At 40.4% G+C, this 22,471-nt stretch overlaps 1 protein-coding gene across 4 annotated transcripts in view; it reads right to left on the bottom strand.

Annotated features, from left to right (window-relative positions):
- LOC140464072 (E3 ubiquitin-protein ligase rnf213-alpha-like) overlaps positions 1–22,471 on the bottom strand; it is a 200,578-nt gene that overhangs the window by 154,440 nt on the left and 23,667 nt on the right. For all 4 annotated transcript variants that reach the window (XM_072558748.1, XM_072558746.1, XM_072558747.1 and 1 more), the window contains 3 exons: positions 16,242–16,489; positions 4,925–5,077; positions 783–988 (listed from right to left, as the gene is read on the bottom strand). In XM_072558748.1, the coding sequence (XP_072414849.1) occupies positions 783–988; positions 4,925–5,077; positions 16,242–16,489 (607 nt within the window). The remainder of the gene's footprint in view (positions 1–782; positions 989–4,924; positions 5,078–16,241; positions 16,490–22,471) is intronic.

The following is a 22,471-nucleotide window of genomic DNA, read 5'->3' as shown; positions in this document are numbered from 1 at the left end:
CACAAGGAGCAGTACAGTGGCTCAGTGGTTAACACTGCCACCTCATACACCAGGGACCCAGGTTCAATTCCAGCATCGGGTGACTGTCTGTGTGGAGTTTGCATGTTCTCCTCGTTTATGCGTGTGCTTCCTCCATGTGCTCAGTTTTCCTCCCACAATTCAAAGATGTGCAGGTTAGGTGAATTGACCATGCTAAATTGACCAGAGTGTTCAGGGATGTGGAGGTAAAGTGCATTAGTCAGGAGAAATGTAAAGTAATAGTGTAGGGGAATGGGTCTGGATGGGATACTCTTCAGAGGTGTGGTCTGGACTTGTTGAGCCAAATGGCCTGCTTCCACACTGTAAGGATTCTATATAACATCCTTCTTTTAGAAGGGAAACTAGAATTACACACAATATTCCAAAAATTCCCTAACCAATGTTCTGTTCAGTGGCAACATGAATTCCCAACTTCTATACTTGTTGCTCTGACCAATAAAGGGAAGCATACCAAATGCCCTCTTCACTATCCTATCTACCTGTAACTCCACTTTCAAGGAACTATAAACCTGCATTTCAAGCATTTATTCATTTTTATAATAACAGAACATATTCATTCTATTTAAATAAAACGTATGGCACACATGCTTTTGACAATAACATTTCTTCCTGTTTTTCATCTGAATCTAAAATCACATGCTGGTTATGACTACAATATTACGTGGAAATAAAAATGGCAATTTAAAATCTGAACTGTTTATGGAACCAGCAGTAAAACAGGCCAGTAGTGCATAGCTACGTACCTCCTTCAAAAACCAAGTCTGGTTTAATATGTAAACAACGATTAATGATACACCCATCAGGTGCATCCCACTTATAAATCAGTTCAAATTCAACTTTATCACCCTGTGTTTTACGGACTGCATATTTATAAGGAAATTGTTTTCCAACTATAGTTTTGGGAGCAAACAGACGTCCTTCGATTAAGTAACCATGTTCTTTCAAGTTCCTGTTAAAGAAGAAACAAATAATACAGATCATTCATTTATCTGAACAAGCCTTATATAGATGAATTATGTAGATCTCTATTGATCACTTAAGTGAAGTGTAATTATTCTACGTTAAGGAATGTGATCGAATCTTACCCTGGAGAGTAAAAGTGTTGTATTACATAGAAGTTTGCAGAATGATACAAGAGCTCCAGATGTTTTGCCCCAAAGTATTATTCAAAAGAAATTTGTCAACCACCATTTTAAAATCTACAATAGATATAGTAAAGGGAATTCTAAATTTTATCATTTTTGTGTGTAAAGGTGTTTCTGAATTCCTATTTTAAAAAGTCTGGTTATAACTTTGAGATCTTGCCCCCAGCCTGGACTCATTGTCCAAAGGAAATAGTTTCTCACTTTTCTGGAGCTGTTGTGTGTCAGTGAAAACTCTTGATCCTTTTTATGGTGGACGGGGAGGGGGGGGGGGAAGAAGGGAATTACAAACACTGTATATCCTTGTGTATACACAAATTTTTAAGACTATTTTAAAGGTTCAAATTAGGGGGTTGACTAATACACAGCACAAGTTTTGAGGGGCTGAAATTCATGCTGCAGTTCAAAATACGTATTATTAGCAAAAGTCAATTTGATCGCACAACTAATCCCGGGTAAAGTAGAAAAACACAGTGATTACAGTAAAGGTCATTACCAGATAAAAGCAAGAGAAAAGTGTGTAGCTAATATATCTCATTTTTATTCGGATATAATGGCACAATTAAAATGATTAACTTTATATTGTCATTAATTTTTAGATGTATAGTGAACAAAGTACCATAAGTACCGACAGAATTAGTACCGGTCTGAATGAATGAATGAATCAAAACATGTTGTAGTAAACCAAGACCGGTAAGTAGAGTCATGAATGAATGAATAGAGACGCAATATAGTAAAGAAAAAGCTATGAGTAGAGTTACCGGTATGAATGAAAGAATGTGATTATGTTTAAGTGATTAATGGGAACATGCAGTTTCCTTCCTAAGAGGTTTATAATGTGATATAGTAGGGACAACTTATACACGAGATATATGGAAAGTACAAGATACATGAAATCGATCTATACATGAGTGTTTATGGTATTATGTTTGGTCGACTTAAGTGTTGAGATTGTATCTTTAACTTAGGTTAAAACGGAGGAATAAAGACCATCACGTGACCTGTACTGAATTCCATCTGACAACAAGTATAATAGATTTATTTTTGTTTATCTTAGATTACTTTGCAATCCAACATGGTAAATAATGGGGCCTCATGGTTTGTTACAGACTTCTGGAACTTAATTCATGAAGCTTAAGGGAAATACTAATAGGTCCGAAATGAAGCCTTTTAGTTTCCCTTTTACTTTGAGTTTTGGGCAGTCTTGGGAGGTCAATGGAATAGGATGGCTGTGTGGACCAGTGCTCCTGAAAAGGGAAGCACTGTGTAGTGAACAAGGTAACTTTAGGATGAAGAAATTGTGTTAGTCCCAAAGCAGAAGTATTAGCATAAAACCTGAAGAGATTAATTAAAGTGAGTGTACTGAAGCTCATATATATAATAGTTCCAGGGAAAAAAAATTACAGTTGCAGTCTAAAACAGGGGTGTTTCTGGCTGTGTCCTTTTTCTTTTCAACATATAAAGGAGTGTTCTGGATTAATGGGAGAATGTTTTTATTGTTTTTGTTAATAAACCTCTGTTTTATTGCAAAAGCAAAACCTGCAGCATTGCATGCTTATGTTTCAGCAAAAGATTACTTTGCTAAAATACAAAACAAATCAAAATATAAGCTATCAAGCCAGAAGTCTGCCTAGGATCTGATTTGCCTAATAACATCAGTCAGGATCATAGCAGTTCTAATGAGTGCAATTTCACAGAAAGTGTAACGTTATATATAATCACAGTATGGGATTTTCAACTATGTTAAATGTAAAGGGGGCAAGGTCATTTCAGGACTTAAGTTGTCTACGGAAATAGGGTTTAGTTAATGTTTTTAATTTGTTACAGTAAAATTCTTAAAACTTGAAATCTTGTCAGCTGATTCCATTTAGGAAATTCAAATATCTTGAACACTAACAAATATCTTGAAAACGTGGTTTAATTATTCCTTAACTCTCTAAATTCTGGGGAATACATCCTAACTTGTGTAATCTTCTCTTGCAATTTATTCCTTGGGGATTTTAGGTGTCAGTCCAGTAAGCACATGCTGCATTTTTCCACTAATCGTCACGTCCTCCTCTCCCCACCAAAGTCCAGAACTGCTCTCAGTCCTCTACATCTGTAGTTTTATAGATCTGTGATTTCTAAACTTCTGTATTCTATTACAGTAGGAGTATAGACCAGCATTTCCATAGCTTTTCTGATTATTTTTTGCAACTGTTCAAGGCTTTGGAAAGCTGTAGCTGAACCTCCAAGTCTCTAGAATGTTTCCAATTGGTCACCAATTAGAAATGATCTTGTTCAATCCTTTTTAGATCCCAAAGTAGGTGACCTCACATTTATATACAATGTAATCCTTTCATACAGTTTTGCCCATTTCCTAAATCTACCACTATATCTGCAAAGTTTACAATATCTACACTGGTATTAGCATGAAATTCAGATTTGTGGCTTTCTGCCTTGTTAGTCATGAGCTTGTTGAATGATGGAGCAGACTCAACAGGTCAAATAGACTACTCCCGTTCCAAACTCAAACATCCGTATGATTCATGCAAGTTCAGTGAACAAGTGATGCCCAAAGCAGACTGTAATGGGATCAGCCAGAGTTTGCTCATTAGAATACTGATCCACTTTACTGTTTTGCCTTCTGCCCCTCAGACAAGTTTCCACCAAATCAGTAGGTTTCCTTCAATTCCACAAACTTCTAACATCTCACAGGAGGGATTTTACCATATGTCTTCTAGAGGTTCATAAAAATTTAATCTATAGTCTTTCCCTGTCTGCTACTTCAGTTTACATGATGTTAAAAAGCCACAAAACAATCATCTATTTGTCCTTCATAAATTTCTAATAACCCTCTACTGCAAGTACGTTTAATGGATACCGTTTTATAAACTTAAGACCTCAGTGTTGAGAATAAAATTGAATAAGTTTGTTTTTCTAATCTACAATATCTGAAGAGAAAGGGCTTGCAAGTTTGGCAATCTGATTTGACAACGGGAAGGTTTTAAATTGATTGGTATCCAGGATCCAAGTTAACTAATTGTTATCAGGATACCAGCTTCTAAATGAAAAACAATTTGATGTTCAATAACACAGATGAATGAGGACAGAGGTTGCTCCTTCCAGTATTTTGAGCAACTCTCTATTCTCATCTCTACAACCCTGACTAACTCCACCATTGCCTCAACTAGCTGTTGCTGAAATCCTCATCTAAGCTATTTTTAACTCAAGATTTTATTCTTTTAAAGCACTCATGGCCTGTCTCTCTTCTACTGTGCTTTATGCTCCGTAAATTTGAGCTGATCTTAAACATTGCCATAAGTGCCCTAATTCATATCAGGTCTCAGTCACCTATCATCCTCATGCTCACTGATGTATGTGAGCTCAATTTAAAATTCTTAAGGTGCTTTTTAATTCCTGTATGGTTATTACCTCTTCCAGACAATAGTCTGCATTGCTTCAGTTCTGACTTCTTCCAAATCTATCACAATTTTAATCAAGCTGCTTTAAGCTCTGGAATTTCTTTCTTAAATCTCTCTGCCTCTTTCCCTTTCTTTGCTCCTTAAAACTTGCCCTAACATTACCTTCTGATAATAATCTTGTTTTACTTCATCTTATTTCATTAAAACTGTTACATAAATACAAGTTGTTATTTTCATAAAATGCAAACATTTTACTTTTCTTGAGATCAAGATAAACTAAAACAAAAAACGACACTTTGAATGAATTCAAGCAGCAAAGTAAGTAAAGAAATTACATACTTGGTTACAGACATCTCCACCATATCTATGTTCCAGTCGGTACCAAGACCCCTCACATTTACTGTGTCAGATTCCGGATTGAATTTAAAATCCTTCGATAACAATGCATGAAAACAAATGACAACAGTTTCTTCCTGTGGCAAAGGCATGCTCCTGTTGGTTTAAAATACATTTTTTTTAAAAACCTCTAATCATTGAAAAACACAAAATATTTGTTATGCCATTTTACTAAATTTGCAGGTTCCTGATGAAGGGCTTTTGCCTGATGCATTGATTCTACAGCTCCTTGGATGCTGCCTGACCTGCTATGCTTTTCCAGCACCACACTCGAATATTATATGACATTCAACTTAAACCAGCAAGAAATTTAATTAGTGTCCTGCTCGACTTTGGTCCAGAGTTTGTAGTAGCAATGACAGCAAAACTGTCAACAGCAACTGCCTTTACTCCTCTGAAACTAACAGCAACTTCTAACAAACACGTATGTTCAGTTTAAAACAGAAATCTAGAAGTTTCTGCCAGTGATTTGCCATTGGTTGTACTGCTCAAGTCCAGGCAGACTGCAGTCAACAGAGAAATCACTAAGCTGAGAAAATCTTATCCCTTTTATGAGTGTAACTGTTAATATTCTTGGAAACAAAAGTTACAAATTGTTGAATGAGAAGCATTTTGGTGTTTAACAGTGTACTAAGCTCATAACTATGGCTGAAAAACCTTTCAGGACCTGAAAAACTAACTAAATTTGTGAAATATTAAACATCTGCATTATAATTAGAAAAGTAATTTTAAAATGTTAGCTTTTGTTTCACCTTCTGTCTCAACCATATTTTAATTCTTCCATAACACAATTGTAAATGTATCAACATCAAATGGACTGCAATGATTCAAGAAGGTCACTCATCACCTTCTCAAGAACAATTAGGATGTGCAATAAACCTTGATACAGCCAGAGAAGTCCATATCACCTGAAGAATTTTTAAGAGTTCCAATAAATTACATAGCTCTGTCAAATGTAATGAAAAGGACAGGATAAACAGTGAATTTTACTTTCTAGCCTGCATGTCAGGTTGACTGTTTACCCTGTTAAATTAAATCATTGTTGCTGAATAACTTGAGATTTCTTTGATTTGGTGCCAGATTCAACTTGCTTTGGGAAAGGAGAAATCCAGTAGGAGATCACAACACCTTTGCGGGCAGCATTCTTCAAAGTTAGTGGTGAGCATTATCACTACATCAATGACCTTGATATTCATGCTGGAGTTACAAACTCAACCATCTCAATGTAGTTGATCACTACTGTGACAGTCTTTTGACAACTGGGGGTCCGTAAGTAGAGACATCCTTGGAACACAAGTGACCACAAGTCTTTTATTATTCTTTCAGAGAATATGGGCATTACTGACTAGGAAAGCATTAAGTGTGCATTCCTAATTTCCCTTGAGAAGGTTAATGGACCATTACACTTCCTATGAGGACTCACAGTGCTGTACGAAAGGAATCCCAGAATTTTGATCTGACAACAATGAAGAAACAGCAATATAATTCGAAGTCAAAATGATGCATGGCTCAGAGGGAAAATTTTGTGGTAATGTTTTTATACATCTTTTGCCCATGCCCTTCTAAGTAGTAAAGATCACAGGCTTGGAAAGTACTATGAAGAAACTTTGGCGAGTTGCCGTGAGTTCCCACTGCTGTCATCTGTGTATCAGAGGTGGAAAATGTGAATGCTGAATGTGGTGGATCGAGTGCCAATCAAGCAACTGCTGTGTCCGGGATTTTGTTGAGCTCCTCAATGTCATTGAAGCTGGACCCATCCTTACAATTGAGGAGTATTTCATCGCACTCCTGACCTGCACTTTGTAGATGGTGTACAGGCTGATACTAGTCACAGAGATCGATAATACCACTTCTGATCTATTGGTGGATTAAAAAAAGCGTCATTGATAAAACTGGTGAAGGCCTCAGATACTACCCTGAAAAATGCCTGCAGTGATGAGTTAGAATGGAGATGGTTGTGACTGTTGAAGGCCAATCTCCTTCTTTTGTATGAGGCATGACTCCCACCAGCAGACAGTATTCCACATGATTCTGATTCCAGTTTTGCTAAAGCTTCTTTAACCCACACAGAGTCAAATGTTGCACCAGGACCAAGCACAGTCGCTCTCATCTCGCCACTGGAGTTCAGCTCTTTTCTACATGTTTGGACAAAAGCTTCAATGAGGCCAGAGGCTGAGTGGCCCTATCATGGTTCAAAGTGAGCATCACTGAGCAGGGGACACGAATCTCTTTTATCACTTTGCTGATGATCATTCATAGACTAAGGAGATGGTTATCAGGCAGGGTGGATTTGTCCTACTCTTCAAAAGACATACGAGGGCAATTTTCCATGTTGTCAGATAGAGGTCAGTGTTTTGTTGTTCTAGAACAGCTTAGCCTAGGATGCAGCCAGTTCGGAAACATAACTATTTAGCACTATTGCCAAAACATTACCAGAACTGATTGCCTTTGCAGTACCTATTGTCTCCAGTTATTCCGTGATATCATATCGTCAATAAAATTGGCTGAAGAACAGCATCTATGATGACGAGGAGGAGCCAAAGACACATCCACTAAGCACTTCTGAAGATGCATGCAAATATTTCAGATCTGTTTTTTAACTCACTCACGTGATATGGGCCTTCCTGGGTGACCAGCATTTATCTCTCATCCCTCATTGCCTTTGAGATGGTGGTGGTGGCTACCTTCTTGAACCGCTGCAGCCCACATGCTCAAGGTAGACCCACAATGCCCTTAAGAATGGAATTCAATTGATTTTGCACTGTTGCTAGACTTCCACATTTTTGAAGATGGGGATATTTGTGAATTCTTCAATTCTTGTTACTTGTTAAATTGTGTCCTACCATTCATGACTGGGTGCTGCTGGGCTTCAGAGTTTAGTCATGAACAGTTGATAATTGGATTAATTAGCTCTAGCTATTGCATGCTGCTTCTGCGTTCTGGCATGCAAGTCATCCTTTCTTGTAGCTTCACCAGATTGACGACTCATTTTTAGGTATTCATGGTGCTGCTCCTGACATGTTCTCCTGCACTCTTCACTGACCTAGTATTGACCTCGGGTTAAGCAAATTTTCATTCAACCAGGTTGATCCCCAGGTTAAATAGCAATTTAAATGCTACTTTTTTTTAAAACTGTTGGCTGAAAATATAATAAGATACGTTAAACTAAGTTTAAGGCAGATTAAAGGTTTAAGTAAACATCTCGTCCATAGAAAAAGTGATGGCCTAGTATTACTGCTAGATTAATTTAATCCAAAAACTTAACTTGTGTTCTGGGGACCTGGATTCGAATCCCCTACATATATAGTGGAATTTGAATTAAATAAATAAATTAAATAAGAACCATTGTCCAAATGTCAGAAAAAGCAGTCTGGTTCACTAATGACCTTCAGGGAAGAAAATGTGACTCCCTCACCTGGTCTGACTGACATGTGACTCCAGACCCACAGCAAAGTGGTCGACTCTCAACTGTCCTCTGAAATGGCTGAGCAAGCTACTCAATTGTATCAATTGCTATTAAGTATCAACAAAGGAATAAAATTAGAACAACCACTCGGCATCAACCTAGCCACTTGAAAAGACAACATCAGAAATGGTCTTTTGACCCTACAAAGTGGGTCTCACAGACAATCATACTCACGAATTATAAATTACAGACAATGTCCCAGACACCACCACCACCATTCCTGGATACGTCCTGTCTCATTGGCAAGACACAGCCAGCAAAGGTAGCAGCACAATGGTATACAATCAGGAGGTAGTCAGGCTGGGAGTCCCCCACACTGACCCCAGGTCCCATGAAGTCTCACGACCTCAAGTTAATCATGGGTAAGGAAACCTCCTGCTGATTACCACATACCATCCTCCCTCAACTGATGAATCTGTATCCCTCTGTGTTGAACAACACTTGAAACAAGCTCGGAGGGTGGCTAGGGCATAAAATGTCATCTGGGTGGGGGATTTCAACATCTACCACCAAGAGTGGCTTGGTAACAGAACTTCTGATCGAGTTGATTGTGTCCTAAAGGAGCTAGTGGCTGGACTGGGCCTGTGGCAGGTGGTGAGGGAGCCAACAAGAGGGAAAAACAAACAACCTCATCCTCACCAATCTGCCAGCTGCAAATGCATCTGTTCCTGACAGTATTAGTAAGAGTGACCACTGCTCAGTCCTTGTGGAGATAAAGTCCCACCTTCACATTGAGAATACTCTCCATCATGTTAGAATCATCATCGAATCCCTAGAGTGTGGAAACAGGCCATTTGGCCCAACAAGTCCACACTGACTCTCCAAAGAGTATCCCATCCAGACCCATTCCCCTATCCTAATATTCTACATTTCTCCCTGACTAATGCACCTAACCCACACAACCTTGAACAATATGGGCAATTTATTGTGGCCAATTCACCTGACCTGCACATCTTTGGGAGGAAACCGGAGCACCCAGAGGAAACCCACACAGACACAAGGAAAATGTGCAAACTCCACACAGACAGTCGCCTGATGTTGGAATCAAACCAGGGTCCCTGGCGCTGTGAGGCTGCAATGCTAACCACTGACCACCTCAACCACTCAGCCACCATGCTAATATCACTATACTAAATGGCTCAGACTATGAGCATATCTAGCAACCCAAAACTAGGCATCCATCAAGCAACTGTGGGCCATCAACAGCTGCAGAATTGTATTCATGGCATGGCATATCCCACTCAACAATTAACACCAAGACAGGCCATGAATACAATGGTTCAATGGAGCATGCAGGAGGACAATACCAGGGGCACCAACAGGCATACCTAAAAATGAGGTGTCATTTGGTGAAACTGGTGAAAGTAACGAACAGTTACTTGCATGCTAAACAGCATAGGCAGCAAGTGATATCCAGAGAAAAGTGATCCCACAACCCTTATGGATCAGACTTAACTTTGGAGGATTATTATGTCCAGCCATGAATTGTGGTTGGCAATTAAACAACTCACTGGAGGAGGCGGCTCCATAAATATCCCATTCCTCAATGATGGAAGGGCCCAATGGATAAGTGCAAAAGATAAGGTTGAATCATTAGCAGTAATCTTCAGCCAGAAATGCTGAGTGGATGATCTATCTCGTGCTCCTCCAGTGGTCACCAATGTTACAGATGTCAGTATTCAGTCAATTCAATTCACTCCACATGATATCAAGAAATGGTTGGAGACATTGGATATTACAAAGGCTATGGGCCCTGACAACATTCCGGCAATGGAACTGAAAACTTGTGCTCCAGAACCTGATGCTCCTCCAGCTAACCTGTTCAACCAACCTGACAGTTAGAACACTGGCTTCTGGATTAGTGGTGCTGGAAGAGCACAGCAGTTCAGGCAGCATCCAACAAGCAGCGAAATCGACGTTTCGGGCAAACGCCCTTCATCAGGAATAAAGGCAGAGAGCCTGAAGCATGGAGAGATAAGCTAGAGGAGGGTGGGGGTGGGGAGAGAGTAGCATAGAGTACAATGGGTGAGTGGGGGAGGGGATGAAGGTGATAGGTCGGGGAAGAGAGGGTGGAGTGGATAGGTGGAAAAGGAGATTGGCAGGTAGGACAAGTCTGGACAAGTCATGGGGACAGTGCTGAGCTGGAAGTTTGGAACTAGGGTGAGGTGGGGGAAGGGAAATGAGGAAACTGTTGAAGTCCACATTGATGCCCTGGGGTTGAAGTGTTCCGAGGCGGAAGATGAGGCGTTCTTCCTCCAGGCATCTGGTGGTGAGGGAGCGACGGTGGAGGAGGCCCAAGACCTCCATGTCCTCGGCAGAGTGGGAGGGGGAGTTGAAATGTTGGGCCACAGGGGGGTGTGGTTGATTGGTGCGGGTGTCTCTGAGATGTTCCCTAAAGCGCTCTGCTAGGAGGCGCCCAGTCTCCCCAATGTAGAGGAGACCGCATCGGGAGCAATGGATACAATAAATGATATTAGTGGATATGCAAGTAAAACTTTGATGGATGTGGAAGGCTCCTTTAGGGCCTTGGATAGAGGTGAGGGAGGAGGTGTGGGCGCAGGTTTTACAGTTCCTGCAGTGGCAGGGGAAAGTGCCAGGGTGGGAGGGTGGGTTGTAGGGAGGCGTGGACCAGGTAGTCACGGAGGGAACGGTCTTTGCGGAAGGCGGAAAGGCGTGGGGAGGGAAATATATCCCTCATGGTGGGGTCTTTTTGGAGGTGGCTGAAATGTCGGCGGATGATTTGGTTTATGCGAAGGTTGGTAGGGTGGAAGGTGAGCAGCAGGGACGTTCTGTCCTTGTTACGGTTGGAGGGGTGAGGTCTGAGGGCGGAGGTGCGGGATGTGGACGAGATGCGTTGGAGGGCATCTTTAAACACGTGGGAAGGGAAATTGCGTACAACACTGGCATCAACCCGACGATTTGGAAAATTACCCAGATATGTTATGTACATAAAAAACAGAAAAATCATACTCAGCCACTAACTGCTTTATCAGTCTAATCTCAATCATTAGTAAAGTGATAGAAGGTGTCGTCTGTAGTGTTTTCAAGCAGCATCTGCTCATTGATCCCAATTTGGCTTCTGCCACTCAGCTTCTGACCTCTTAACGGCTTTGATTCAAACGTAGATAAAAGAACTAAATTCTGGATGTGAGGTGAGTGACAGCCCTCAACAACAAGGCTGCATTCGACCAAGTGGCACTAGCAAAGCTGGAATCAATGGGTATCGGGGCAAATTCTCTGCTGGTCAGTGTCATATGTGGCATATACTTGGTTTTTGGCAATCTCAGCTTCAGGACATCTCTCCAGGAGCTCTTCAGGGCCCAATCATCTTCAGTTGCTTCATCAATGACCTTCCCTCCATCATAAGGTCAGAAGTAGGAATGTTCACTGATGATTGCAAAATGCTTAGCACCATTCACAACTCCTCAGATACTGAAGTAGTCCAGTCCAAATGCAATAAGAATTGGACAACATCCAGGCTTGGGCTGACAAGTGGTAAACAACATTCGTGCCACACAAATGGCAGGCAAAGGCCTTCTCCGATAATCTCTAACCATCGCCTTTTTACCTTAAATGATGCTATCATCACCAAGTTCCCCCAACATTAACATCTTGGGGGTTACCATTGACCAGAAACTGAACTGGACTCCTCACATAAACAGTGTTACAAAAGTAGGTCAGGGGCTAGGACTACTTTGGCAAGTAACTTAAATCCCAACTCCCAAAGCCTGTCCACTGTCTATCCACCATTAGGGCAGCACAGAGGCTAGCACTGCTGCCTCACTGTGCTAGGAACCCAGGTTAAATTCCATCCTCAGGCTGTCTGGAATTTGCACATTTTCCCCGTGTCTGTGTGGATTTCTTCCAGTTGCTCCAATTTCCTCCCATAGTCCAAATATATGCAGACTAGATGGATTGGCCATGCTACATTGCCTGTAGTGTCCAGGGATGTGGACTAAGTAGACTTGCTGTGAGAAATGCAGGATTACAGGAATAGGATGGAAGGATGGATCTGGGTGGAATATTCTTCGGTGGATCAGTCTGGACTCAATAGACTGAATGGCCTGCTTCCACACTGAGATAGGGTACTTCTCATTTACATACAGGGTGCAGCTTCAACAACACTCAAGATCCTTGACACCATCTAAGACAAAACAACCTGCTTGATAGCACCACATCGACAAACAAATGCTCCCTTCACCACTGACACTTTGTAGCAACAGTGGGTACTATCTACAAGATGCACTGCAGAAATTCAAAGATCCTTAGACAGCACATTCCAGACCCACAATCACTTCCAGTTAGAAGAACAAGGGCAGCAGCTAAATGGGAACACCAGCACCTTTAAGGTACTCACTGTCTTGACTTGTAAATTTATCTCTGCTCTTTCACTTTTGCTGAGCCAATCCTAACAGCATTGTGTGCCAATCAATAGCATGTTCAAGGCATTGGTTCAAGGAGGCAGCTCACCACCACCTTCTCAAGGGCAATGACGGATGAGTAATAAAAAATGCTGGCCAGACAACGAGACCCAAATCCCATGAGTGAATAAATAAACTGCAAAAAAATCATTTCACTTTTAAAAGCAAGTTACTGTAACACATTTATGACTAGTATCTACAATAGTGACTTTTTCAAGCAGTGAGGGAGCATGCCATATGGAATTACACTATTTCTTTTTTTTTCTTTTCTCTTTTTTAAAAATTTTTTTTAGTGCTTATTTTCCCCCCAGCACCCATGTTGTGTGTGTGCAGGTGTGAGACACAGTGAGACACACAAGGTGCATGAATCTTTATTCAGTTTCCACCACTAGGAAGAAAGGAAACTCCCAAGTGGCCAGTGACAAGCAGTGCCCTTCTCATCAAAGGGCAATGCTGTGTGATCAAACAGTGAAGGGCAGGGGTTAAATCAAAATATAGTTGGACAGGGAAATAATGCACTCAACTCCCTGCGGCACCCACCTCTCCCTGAACAACCCTAGGGTGTTGATGGACACAGCATGCTCCTTCTCCAGAGACACCCAGGCTCTAACGTAACTGCAGAAGAGGGGCAGGCAGTCAGCCCTAATGACCCCTTCCACGGCCCGCTGTCTCTACACTGTGTGTGTGTGTTCAGGGCACTTTTGCCATAGGATAATGCTTTAATTGGCTTTAACTGGGACAGTTGTTGTGGGTTCAAGAGGAAACACCATAGTAACAACCACTTTTTGGCTCCTGGGCAGGTGGGCTTTGGCCTTGAATGTGGACAATTCAGAACATCCAGACGGTGAAGAAAAAGCATGTAACCCTCTCTTTATGTGGAGAATTAAAAGAAATTCCCTAGTAGCTATCTACAGTTCCTCAGTAAATTGCTGTCGCTGCAAATCTCCAGTTGAAAGAAAAAGGAGAAAAATCATCTTCAGAAGCACTGAAGTGTCAAAACCTCAATCAGTGACAAAGACTGAGAACTGGAATAACTGCAGCCTCAGATCATGAGCAAAGAATCACAGGATTCAAAAGAAAGCTGAAGAGAATGACATTGTCACCTGTGATCTGAACGAGTGCCAGAATTGCACTTCTGTTTTATTCCCCACCATACTTACAATAACTTGCACTGCTTTGTCTAGTCTTGCATATCCGTATATATGCATATGGGAATTTTCAAAAGCTGCACAGTTTAATTTTCGATTAGCAATTTAATATATGTATTTTTTGCCATTAATTTAAAAGGTTTGATTACAATAAATAGTTCTCTATTTGTGATGGAAAAAAACTTGGGTGTGCATTTTCTTTTAACCTAAAGAATCCAGTAAAACAAAGTTGGGCGATTCAGTAGTTTCATCAAATTTTCACATACTTGACAACTCCAGGAATGGTGATCGTTGATTTTTTTGCCAGACCATGAAGTTACAGATTGTGGATAAATAGAATTCTGTTGCTGCCTATGGGTCTCAGATGAGTTATTAAATTTGTTTGAAGTTTGTCTCATTTGCACTATGATGTGGAGATGCGGTGTTGGAATGGGATGGACAAAGTTAGCTGATGAAGAAGCATCGCTCTAAAAGCCTGTACTACAAAATAAACCTGTTGGACTATAACCTGGTGTTGTGTAATTTTTAACTTTGTTCATTTGCGCTATGGTGGTGCCACGAAACATAATGGAAGCTGTGTTTAATGTGATGGGAGAAAACTCTGTCTCCATAAGATCTGTGCAGCGGTCACTCCTATCCATAATACTATGGATTTATGCACGTGAAAGAGTATTTTGGAGAGGAAGAGCTCGAGTAGGTTATTTTTGTTGTTTCCCTTATTACTTGCTGCAAAATGCAGCATTTTGTCCATTAGGACTTTGCCAGCTTGGTAAGTAGTGAAGCTCCTGAGAGATTCTTTTTGATAGATATTAAAGTCCCCTAACTGGTGAATATTCTGTGCATTTTCTTCCTTCAGTGCTTCTTCCAAGTGGCGTTCAACATGCAGGAATACTGATTGCTCAGATAACAGGAAAGACAGACAGTGGTAATCATTGCAGAGGAACATTTGCAGGTTTCCTGTACAAAGGGCTCTTGTGGTGCAGTGGTAATGTCACTACCTCTGACCAAGGAGACCTGGGTTCAAATATCACCAAGTCCAGAGCTGTGTAATAACAATTAAGAAATACCCTGTTTCCTTTGTGTAATCTGATGCTAAAAAGGTTCATGGGTCGGGAGTTAATGTTGAGTTCCCCAAGGGCAATTCCTTTCTGACTAAATACCATAATGCTGCCACCTCTGGTGGGTCTGCCCTGTTGGTGGAACAAGATATTGCTGGTGTCTTGGATACTGTAAGAAATATTCTGTAAGGAACAGATCCATGCGTAGGACTATGGCAGCTCTCACCATGTTAGCATAATATCCCAGATATTAAGATAGTGAGGACAACTTTTCAGGTCAGCAGAACTGACTGTGATAACTTTTTTAATGTGTTGTGTAGAGAAAACAACTGGCAGTATTTCATGGTGTAGATCATTAAAATTAAATCATCAAAACACATAGAGACACTGGATATCAAAAAAGAAAACAGGGTGTTCTGAAGTGTGAATAAGATTTCTTTCTAGTCGCCACCTGCTAACCTAAGCACATGAATCATGGTAACTCAACTTGACACAGGAAATCTCAAAGTAAAATATCTATATAAAGTGATACAACATTTCCAATCTATTGGAAGTCAATTTTCTGTCAAGTGTAATCTTCAAATGAACAGTGAAATACAGAGTAATGACAGTGACCTGAGCAAATTGATATAATTCAGTCTCTTTTTTCAGATGACCCAGTCACCTATTTTAAAGATTCTGGTTGAGAAATCAGTATTGTTCAGCACATCTTAAAACTCCCCTGTCCTTCTTTAAACAGGATCATAGGTATACAAATTTGCTGCTTAATATTTTATCTGAGAGTCAGCACCTCTGACAATTTCTCAATATTGAACTGATATATGTGGCTGGAATTTGTGCTCAAATCTGTGTCATGCGATTTGAAGTCACAATCTTCAATTTTCATTCAAATGCCTCCAGAATCTATGGCAATTATTGTTCCTGTCTATAACTGCAAATTTGGACATTTTGATATTTTGGAAGAGAATTTTCTTTTAAATAACAAAATAGTCAAGTTTATGTACAATGCAAATCACAAATTTGGTGCATTGCTATCATACAAGATAAAGCAGCAAAATGTGATGCCAAGATATTTTAAAATCACAGGATCCAAACTTAACTGATAATTAGGATTCAATTAGTAGATAACTTGACTTTTTGCTATAAAACAAACATCACATTTCTCACCTTAACATAGCAGTTGTGTCACTTGAATGCTTTTTCTTCTTCTTTTTCTCCTTTCTGCTTAAACCTTCAGATTCAGTACCTTTGGCATCACTTTTCTCATCCATTGTTGTAGCAGACAACTCTGAACTATTTCTCCTCTTCGTGGCCAATAAACCCTGATTCAATTTTTCTTCCCCACCTTCAGAATCACGATCAACTATTTCATTCTCATTCTTTTGAGCTTGATTCTCTTTACCATAACATTTAACCTGGAAGGCACCAAAAAAAAATGAAGTGAATAAACTTGCCTCCATTTAGGAGTTCATGCTCTATTTTTTTCAGCCTGCAATTGGAACTCATATTCTGTAACATTTTGTATTTTTTCCACACCTGGTATCAGTCATCTCTCTGCAGCTGTCACAGCCATCCACCAATCAAAATAAAAGATGAAATTCTGTTACACACAAACCATCCTTTCATCAAAATTCTCGATACCAAATGAAATATTGATTTGTACTGATGACAACAAATTGAAGTTTCTAAAAGAGTTACCAATAGAGAAGTTAGACATTCCATTTTAAGGATAGGACAAGTGTATGACGGAGTCCAACTCATTTGTGCTGGCCAGACATGTCAATCTCATCTAGTCCTACTTGCATTTGGCTCATATCAGACTTTTGAATGGATCTTTCAAATGTTAGTGTCGATCTCTGTCTCTCTGCAGCTGTAATGGTATATTCTGTCCTCTGTTGCTACCATGAGGCACCTTGTAAAGTACAATCTGCCTGTATAGCACATGTGACAATAAATCAAATAAACAAATAAATCATATACCCAACCAGATTCCTTTCAAATTTGTAATTGTATCCAACTCCATGACTTCCTTTGGCAGCTCATTCCATCAGTGTGAAAAAGTTACCCCTCAGGTCCCTTTTCAATCTTTCCTCTCTCACCTTAAACCTGTGCCCTCTAGTTTCGGACTCCAACAATCTAGGAAAAAGACTTTGGTCATTTTCCTATCCATGCCCCTCATGATTTCATAAGTCTCTATGAGGTTATCTCTCAGCCTCCAATGTTCCAGGGGAAAAATGCCCCTGCCTATTCAGCCTTTCCCTATAACTCAAACCCTCCATTTCCAGCAACTTCCTTCTAACACGCTATAGATTCACATATCTTTAAAATGCCAGATTTCTCAGAGAAATCCAAAACAGAAACAATGTGTAAAGGAATTGTGGGACTGATCATGTGTTAGGTTTCTGCTTGCTTGTGTGATTTGCCTTTACCCTCTCCCTTCTTGTTCTCTCCTCCAATTCCTTCAAAATGTTTGGTTTCCTTTTCAGAATTACAAAAAACTGAGAAGTGTTTCTAAGCTACCGCCTTTCCAATTCATACCTTCAAATTTTCGGCAACAGACTCAGCCATGCAAAGAAATATGTTCTTAGACAATCTGACACTGAGCATAAATTGGTTGAGGAGGTGACAGCCTCAGTTTCAATGGTTGGAAATCTCACTGAAGTGAAATTTCTGAGCGCCACAATTACATCCTCAGTTGGAACTACAATAAATTAATTTACAAAAAATAAAACTTTTCACAATTCGAAGTCAACAGGATTAAAAATGGTAGCAATAAAATGATAACTGCAATAAAGCAAACTTTCTAATTAATTTATTTAGTAAATGCAAACTCCCAGGGGCAATTGACAGCTTGCTCAGTTGCTGAGTTTAAGATAGTAAGTCCACCAATTCATCAATCGAGAGTTCCATCAACAAAAAGGTCGTTCTTGGTAATGTTAATAAAGAAATTAGAACTTTGACCTAGCAACACTGGAATGTTAAGCAAATTGAAGGTTCGAGAGAAAACTTAGTTAGACTTGTCCCTGCCTAATAACATAAAGAATTAAAATTTAAAAACGTAAATATTTTCTCAAAAGGAATACAGAAATGTTTGTACTCATATTCCAGTGGTAGTGGTTAGCTGCACAGAGCCTAAGCAGCTGCTAACTAAAGGACATGGGTGTAGATGGAAATGGACCAATTGTGAATATCTCTAAATCGTTGAAAATAGTCTTGGCACATAAGGTTAATGATAATCCAAAGATATTCCACAAGTACATTAAGAGCAAGGGAGCAACTAGACAGAATTGGCCCCCTTAAAGACCAAAGAGGTCATCTTTGTGTTGACCTTCAGGAGATGGGAAAGATGTTAAATGACTATTTCACATCAATTTTTACTGTGGAGAAAAAAAAATGGAGGCTGGAAAATGCAGGGAAATAAATATTGATGCTTTAAAACCAATCACTTCATGGAAGAGGAAGTGCTAGAGGTCTTAGAAAATATAAAGGTGGATAAATCTCCAGGACTTGAGCTAATGTATCTAGGGAGGAAATTGCAGACCCCCTTGCAGAAATATTTGTATCATCTACAAAAATGGGTAAGGTGTCACATGACTGGAGAGTGGCTAACCTTTTCCCTTTGTTTAAGAAGGGATATAAAGTGAAGCCTAGGAATTATAGACCTACGAATCTGACATCAGTAGTGGATAAGTTGCTGGAGGTGATTCTGAAAGATAGGATTTATATGCTGTTGTCGAGGCAAGAAATGATTAGGGATTATCAGCATTTTTCCTTTGCAAGGGAAATCATGTCTCACAAAATTGAGATTTTTGAGGAAGCAACCAAGATGATTGATGAGGGCAGACTGGTTGTAGTTGTTTACTTGGACTTTAGTAAAGTCTTTGACAAGACTTAGTCAAGCTTGCCGATTGGATACAAAAGTAGCTTAACAGCAGGAGACAGAGTGGTGGTGGAGGAGAAAGTAAGGAGTGCAGATGCTGGAAGCAAAAGTCAATAGATATGAAGCTGGAAAAGCACAGCAGGTCAGAAAGCACTGAGAATCAGGAAAGTCAATATTTTGGGCCAAACCTCTTCTTCAGGACTGGGCAGGGGGAGGAGAGACCAGAAGTAAATAGAGGGAGGGGTGTGGGGCTGGGGAATGGTAGGTGGGATGGTGATAGGTGGATGTATTATTGTGATTGGTCAGTGGGAAGGGTGGAGCAGATAGGTGAGTGCGATGATGGGCAGTTTAAGATTAGAGTGGTGCTGGAAAAGCACAGCAGGTCAGACAGCATCCAAGGAGCAGGAAAATTGATGTTTCAGGCAAAAGCCCTTCCTGATGAAGGATGAGGGATTTTGAAGCTGGTGCAGTCAATATTGAGGCAATTGAGCTGTAAGCTCCCCAGACAAAATATCAGATGTTGTTCCTTCAGGTTATGTTTGGCCTCACTGACAGTGGAAAAGGCCAAGGATGGACATGTTGCCGGGGGAGTGGGAGGGGAAATTACAATGGATGGCAACCAGTAGGTCGGGTTGATTGATGTGGAGACAGCACATATGCTCGGCAACTGGTCCCTGGATCTACGTTTGGTCTCCCCAATATAGATGAGACCACATCGGGAGCAACAGATGCAATAGACCAGGGTGGATGTCTGCCAGATCTGGAAGGATTGTTTGGAACCTTGGATGGAGGTGAGAGGAGATGCAAGTGCAGGTGTTGCAACTCTTGTAGTTGCAGTGGTAAAGTATCGGGTGTGGTGGAGAAGTTGGTGGGGAGTGTATAGTGGACAAGGGAGTGGTGGTGGAGGGTTGTTTATTATACTGGAGACCTGTTACCAGTGGTGTTCCACAGAGAATGGTGCTGGGTCCACTTTTATTTGTTATTCATACAGATAACTTAGATGACAATTTGAAGGCATAGTTAGTAAGTTTACTGATGACACTAAAATTAGTAGTATAGTGGACAGTGAAGGTGGTGATCCAAAATTACAATGAGGTCTTGATCAATTGGGCCAATGGACTGAGACGTGACAGATGGGGTTTAATTTGGATAAATGCAAGGTATTGCATTTTGGTAAAACAAACAAAGGCAGCACTTATACAATTAAAAGTGGGTTGGTAGGTAATGTTGTAGAACAGAAAGACCTGGGACTTCAGGCACATAATTCTTCGGAGTTTGTGTCCCAGGCACACTGTGATTAAGTAAGCATTTACCACACTTGCCTCCATTGTTTAGATCTTTGAATACAGGAGTTGGAATGTCATGTTGAGGTTGTACAGGATATTGGTGAGGCCACTTCTAGAGTACTGTGTGCAGTTCTGGTCACCCTGTTGTAAGAATATTAAGCTGGAGAGGGATCAGAAAAGATTTACCAGGATATTGTCGGGAATGGAGTTTTGAGTTCTAAGAAGGGGCTGAATAAGCTGGGACGTTTATCACTGGAGTGTAGAAGGTTGAGGGGTAACCTTATAGAGGTTTATAAAATCATTAGATGAGTGGCAGATATCCGTTCCTTAGAGTCAGGGATTTCAAGATTAGGGGCATATTTTTAAGGTGAGAGGAGAAAAATTTTAAAAAGACATGAGGGGCAATTTTGTTTTTTTTACAGAGAATGATTTGTGTGTGGAATGACCTTCCAGAGGAAGTGGTGGATATGGGTACAGTTACAACGTCTAAAAGACATTTAGAGAAATATATGAATAAGAAATGTTTGGAGGGATATGTGCCAAGTGCAGGCAGGTGGAACTAGTCTAGTTTAGGATTTTAGTCAGCATGAACTGGTTGGATCGCAAAGTCTGTTTCTGTGCTGTATGACTCTATGTCTGTAAGTGAATTACAAAAGGAGTTTCCTTTTGAGAAAGATATATTGATGGCAGGGCTGGTCAGCTATGTTATCAAGTGACTCTTGCTTATAAATAATCTGCTTACTGATGCCTAGTTTGGGTTCCATCAGGGCTACTCAGCTCCTGACCTCATTACAGCCTAAGAATGGTGTCAGTAAGCTCATTTGGTTGGATGGCTGGTTTGCAATGCAGAGTGACACCAAATGCATGGTTCAATTCCCACAATGGTTGAGGTTGCCATTAAGGTCCTGTCTTCTCAATCTCATCCCTCACCTGAGACATGCTGACTCTCAGGTTAAACTCACCATCAGCCGTCTCTCTCAAATCAGAGAGCACACTTATGGTACTCTGGACTACAGTAACTTGAACTTTTACCTATAATCTACATTTTGAAAAAAAAAGTGTTGAATTCCAGAGGTGAGATGAGTGTTGCCCTTGACACCAAGGCAGCATTTCACAAAGTGTGACATCAAGGAGCATAATCGAATCTGCAGTCAATGGGAATGGGGAAAAGGGGACAGGAGGTGACTATAAGCTGATTAACATCATAGAGTCATACCTAGCACAAAGGAAAATGCCTATTGTTGGAAGAGGTCAATTGTCTCATTTTCAGGATCTCACTGCAGCAGTTCCTTAGATTCATGGCCCAGGCCCTACCATCTTTAGCTGCTTTATTAATGACCTTCCCTCCATTGTAAGGTTAGAATTGGGCATATCCCCCGATGATAGTACAATGTTCTGTATTGCTTTCCACTACTTAGAAAATGAAGCAGCCTCAATGCATATGCAGCAAGATCTGGACAACATCCAGGATTAGTCTGCCAAGTGGAAAATAACATTTGCACCACACAGGCAATGACCACTTGCACTAACGATCTCACAATGTCATATTTACATTCAATGGCATTATCATCGTCAAATCACCCACTCCAGTCCTAGAGATGACAAGTGATCAAAAACTGAACTGAAACAGCCAATTAAATAATGGTTACTAGAGCAGGTCAGAGGCTAGTAATTTTGCCATCTACAAAGTATATGTCAGATGTGTGATGGGGTACTGTCTATTTTCCTGAATGGGTGCACTTCCAATAACTCTCAAGAATCTTGACACCATTCAAGGCAGTGTAGCTCACATGATTGGCACCTCATCCACCACCTTCAATATTCACCCCTTCACCACTGAAACAGTGGCAGCTGTGTCAGTCATCTACAACATGTACTGCAGCAATTCTCACAGGCTGCAGTGATAGCACCTTCCAAATCAGCAACTTTTACCACATAAAAGGATAGAAGCAAACAAATGCATGGAAAAACCAAAACATGCAGGTTACCCTCCAAGTAAAACGCCTCCTGTCTTGGAACTATATCACCATTCCCTCATTGTTATTGTGTCAAAATTGGATTTAATTATTGTTGTCACATGTCCCTAAGTACAGCAAAAAGTTTTGATTTGCATGCAGTACAGGCAGATCATAACATATAAAGACAGACAACTCAGAGGGTGTTTAAACGGAGGGAGGCATACAAGGTTAAGGCTGCACAAAATAATGCAGTACCTTTGCTAACAGCAATGT

This window comes from Chiloscyllium punctatum, chromosome 39 (assembly GCF_047496795.1).
Source record: "Chiloscyllium punctatum isolate Juve2018m chromosome 39, sChiPun1.3, whole genome shotgun sequence".
Classification (NCBI taxonomy): Eukaryota; Metazoa; Chordata; class Chondrichthyes; order Orectolobiformes; family Hemiscylliidae; genus Chiloscyllium; species Chiloscyllium punctatum.
Note: the sequence above shows the minus strand (reverse complement) of the source record. Positions and strands in the feature narration are given on the sequence as shown.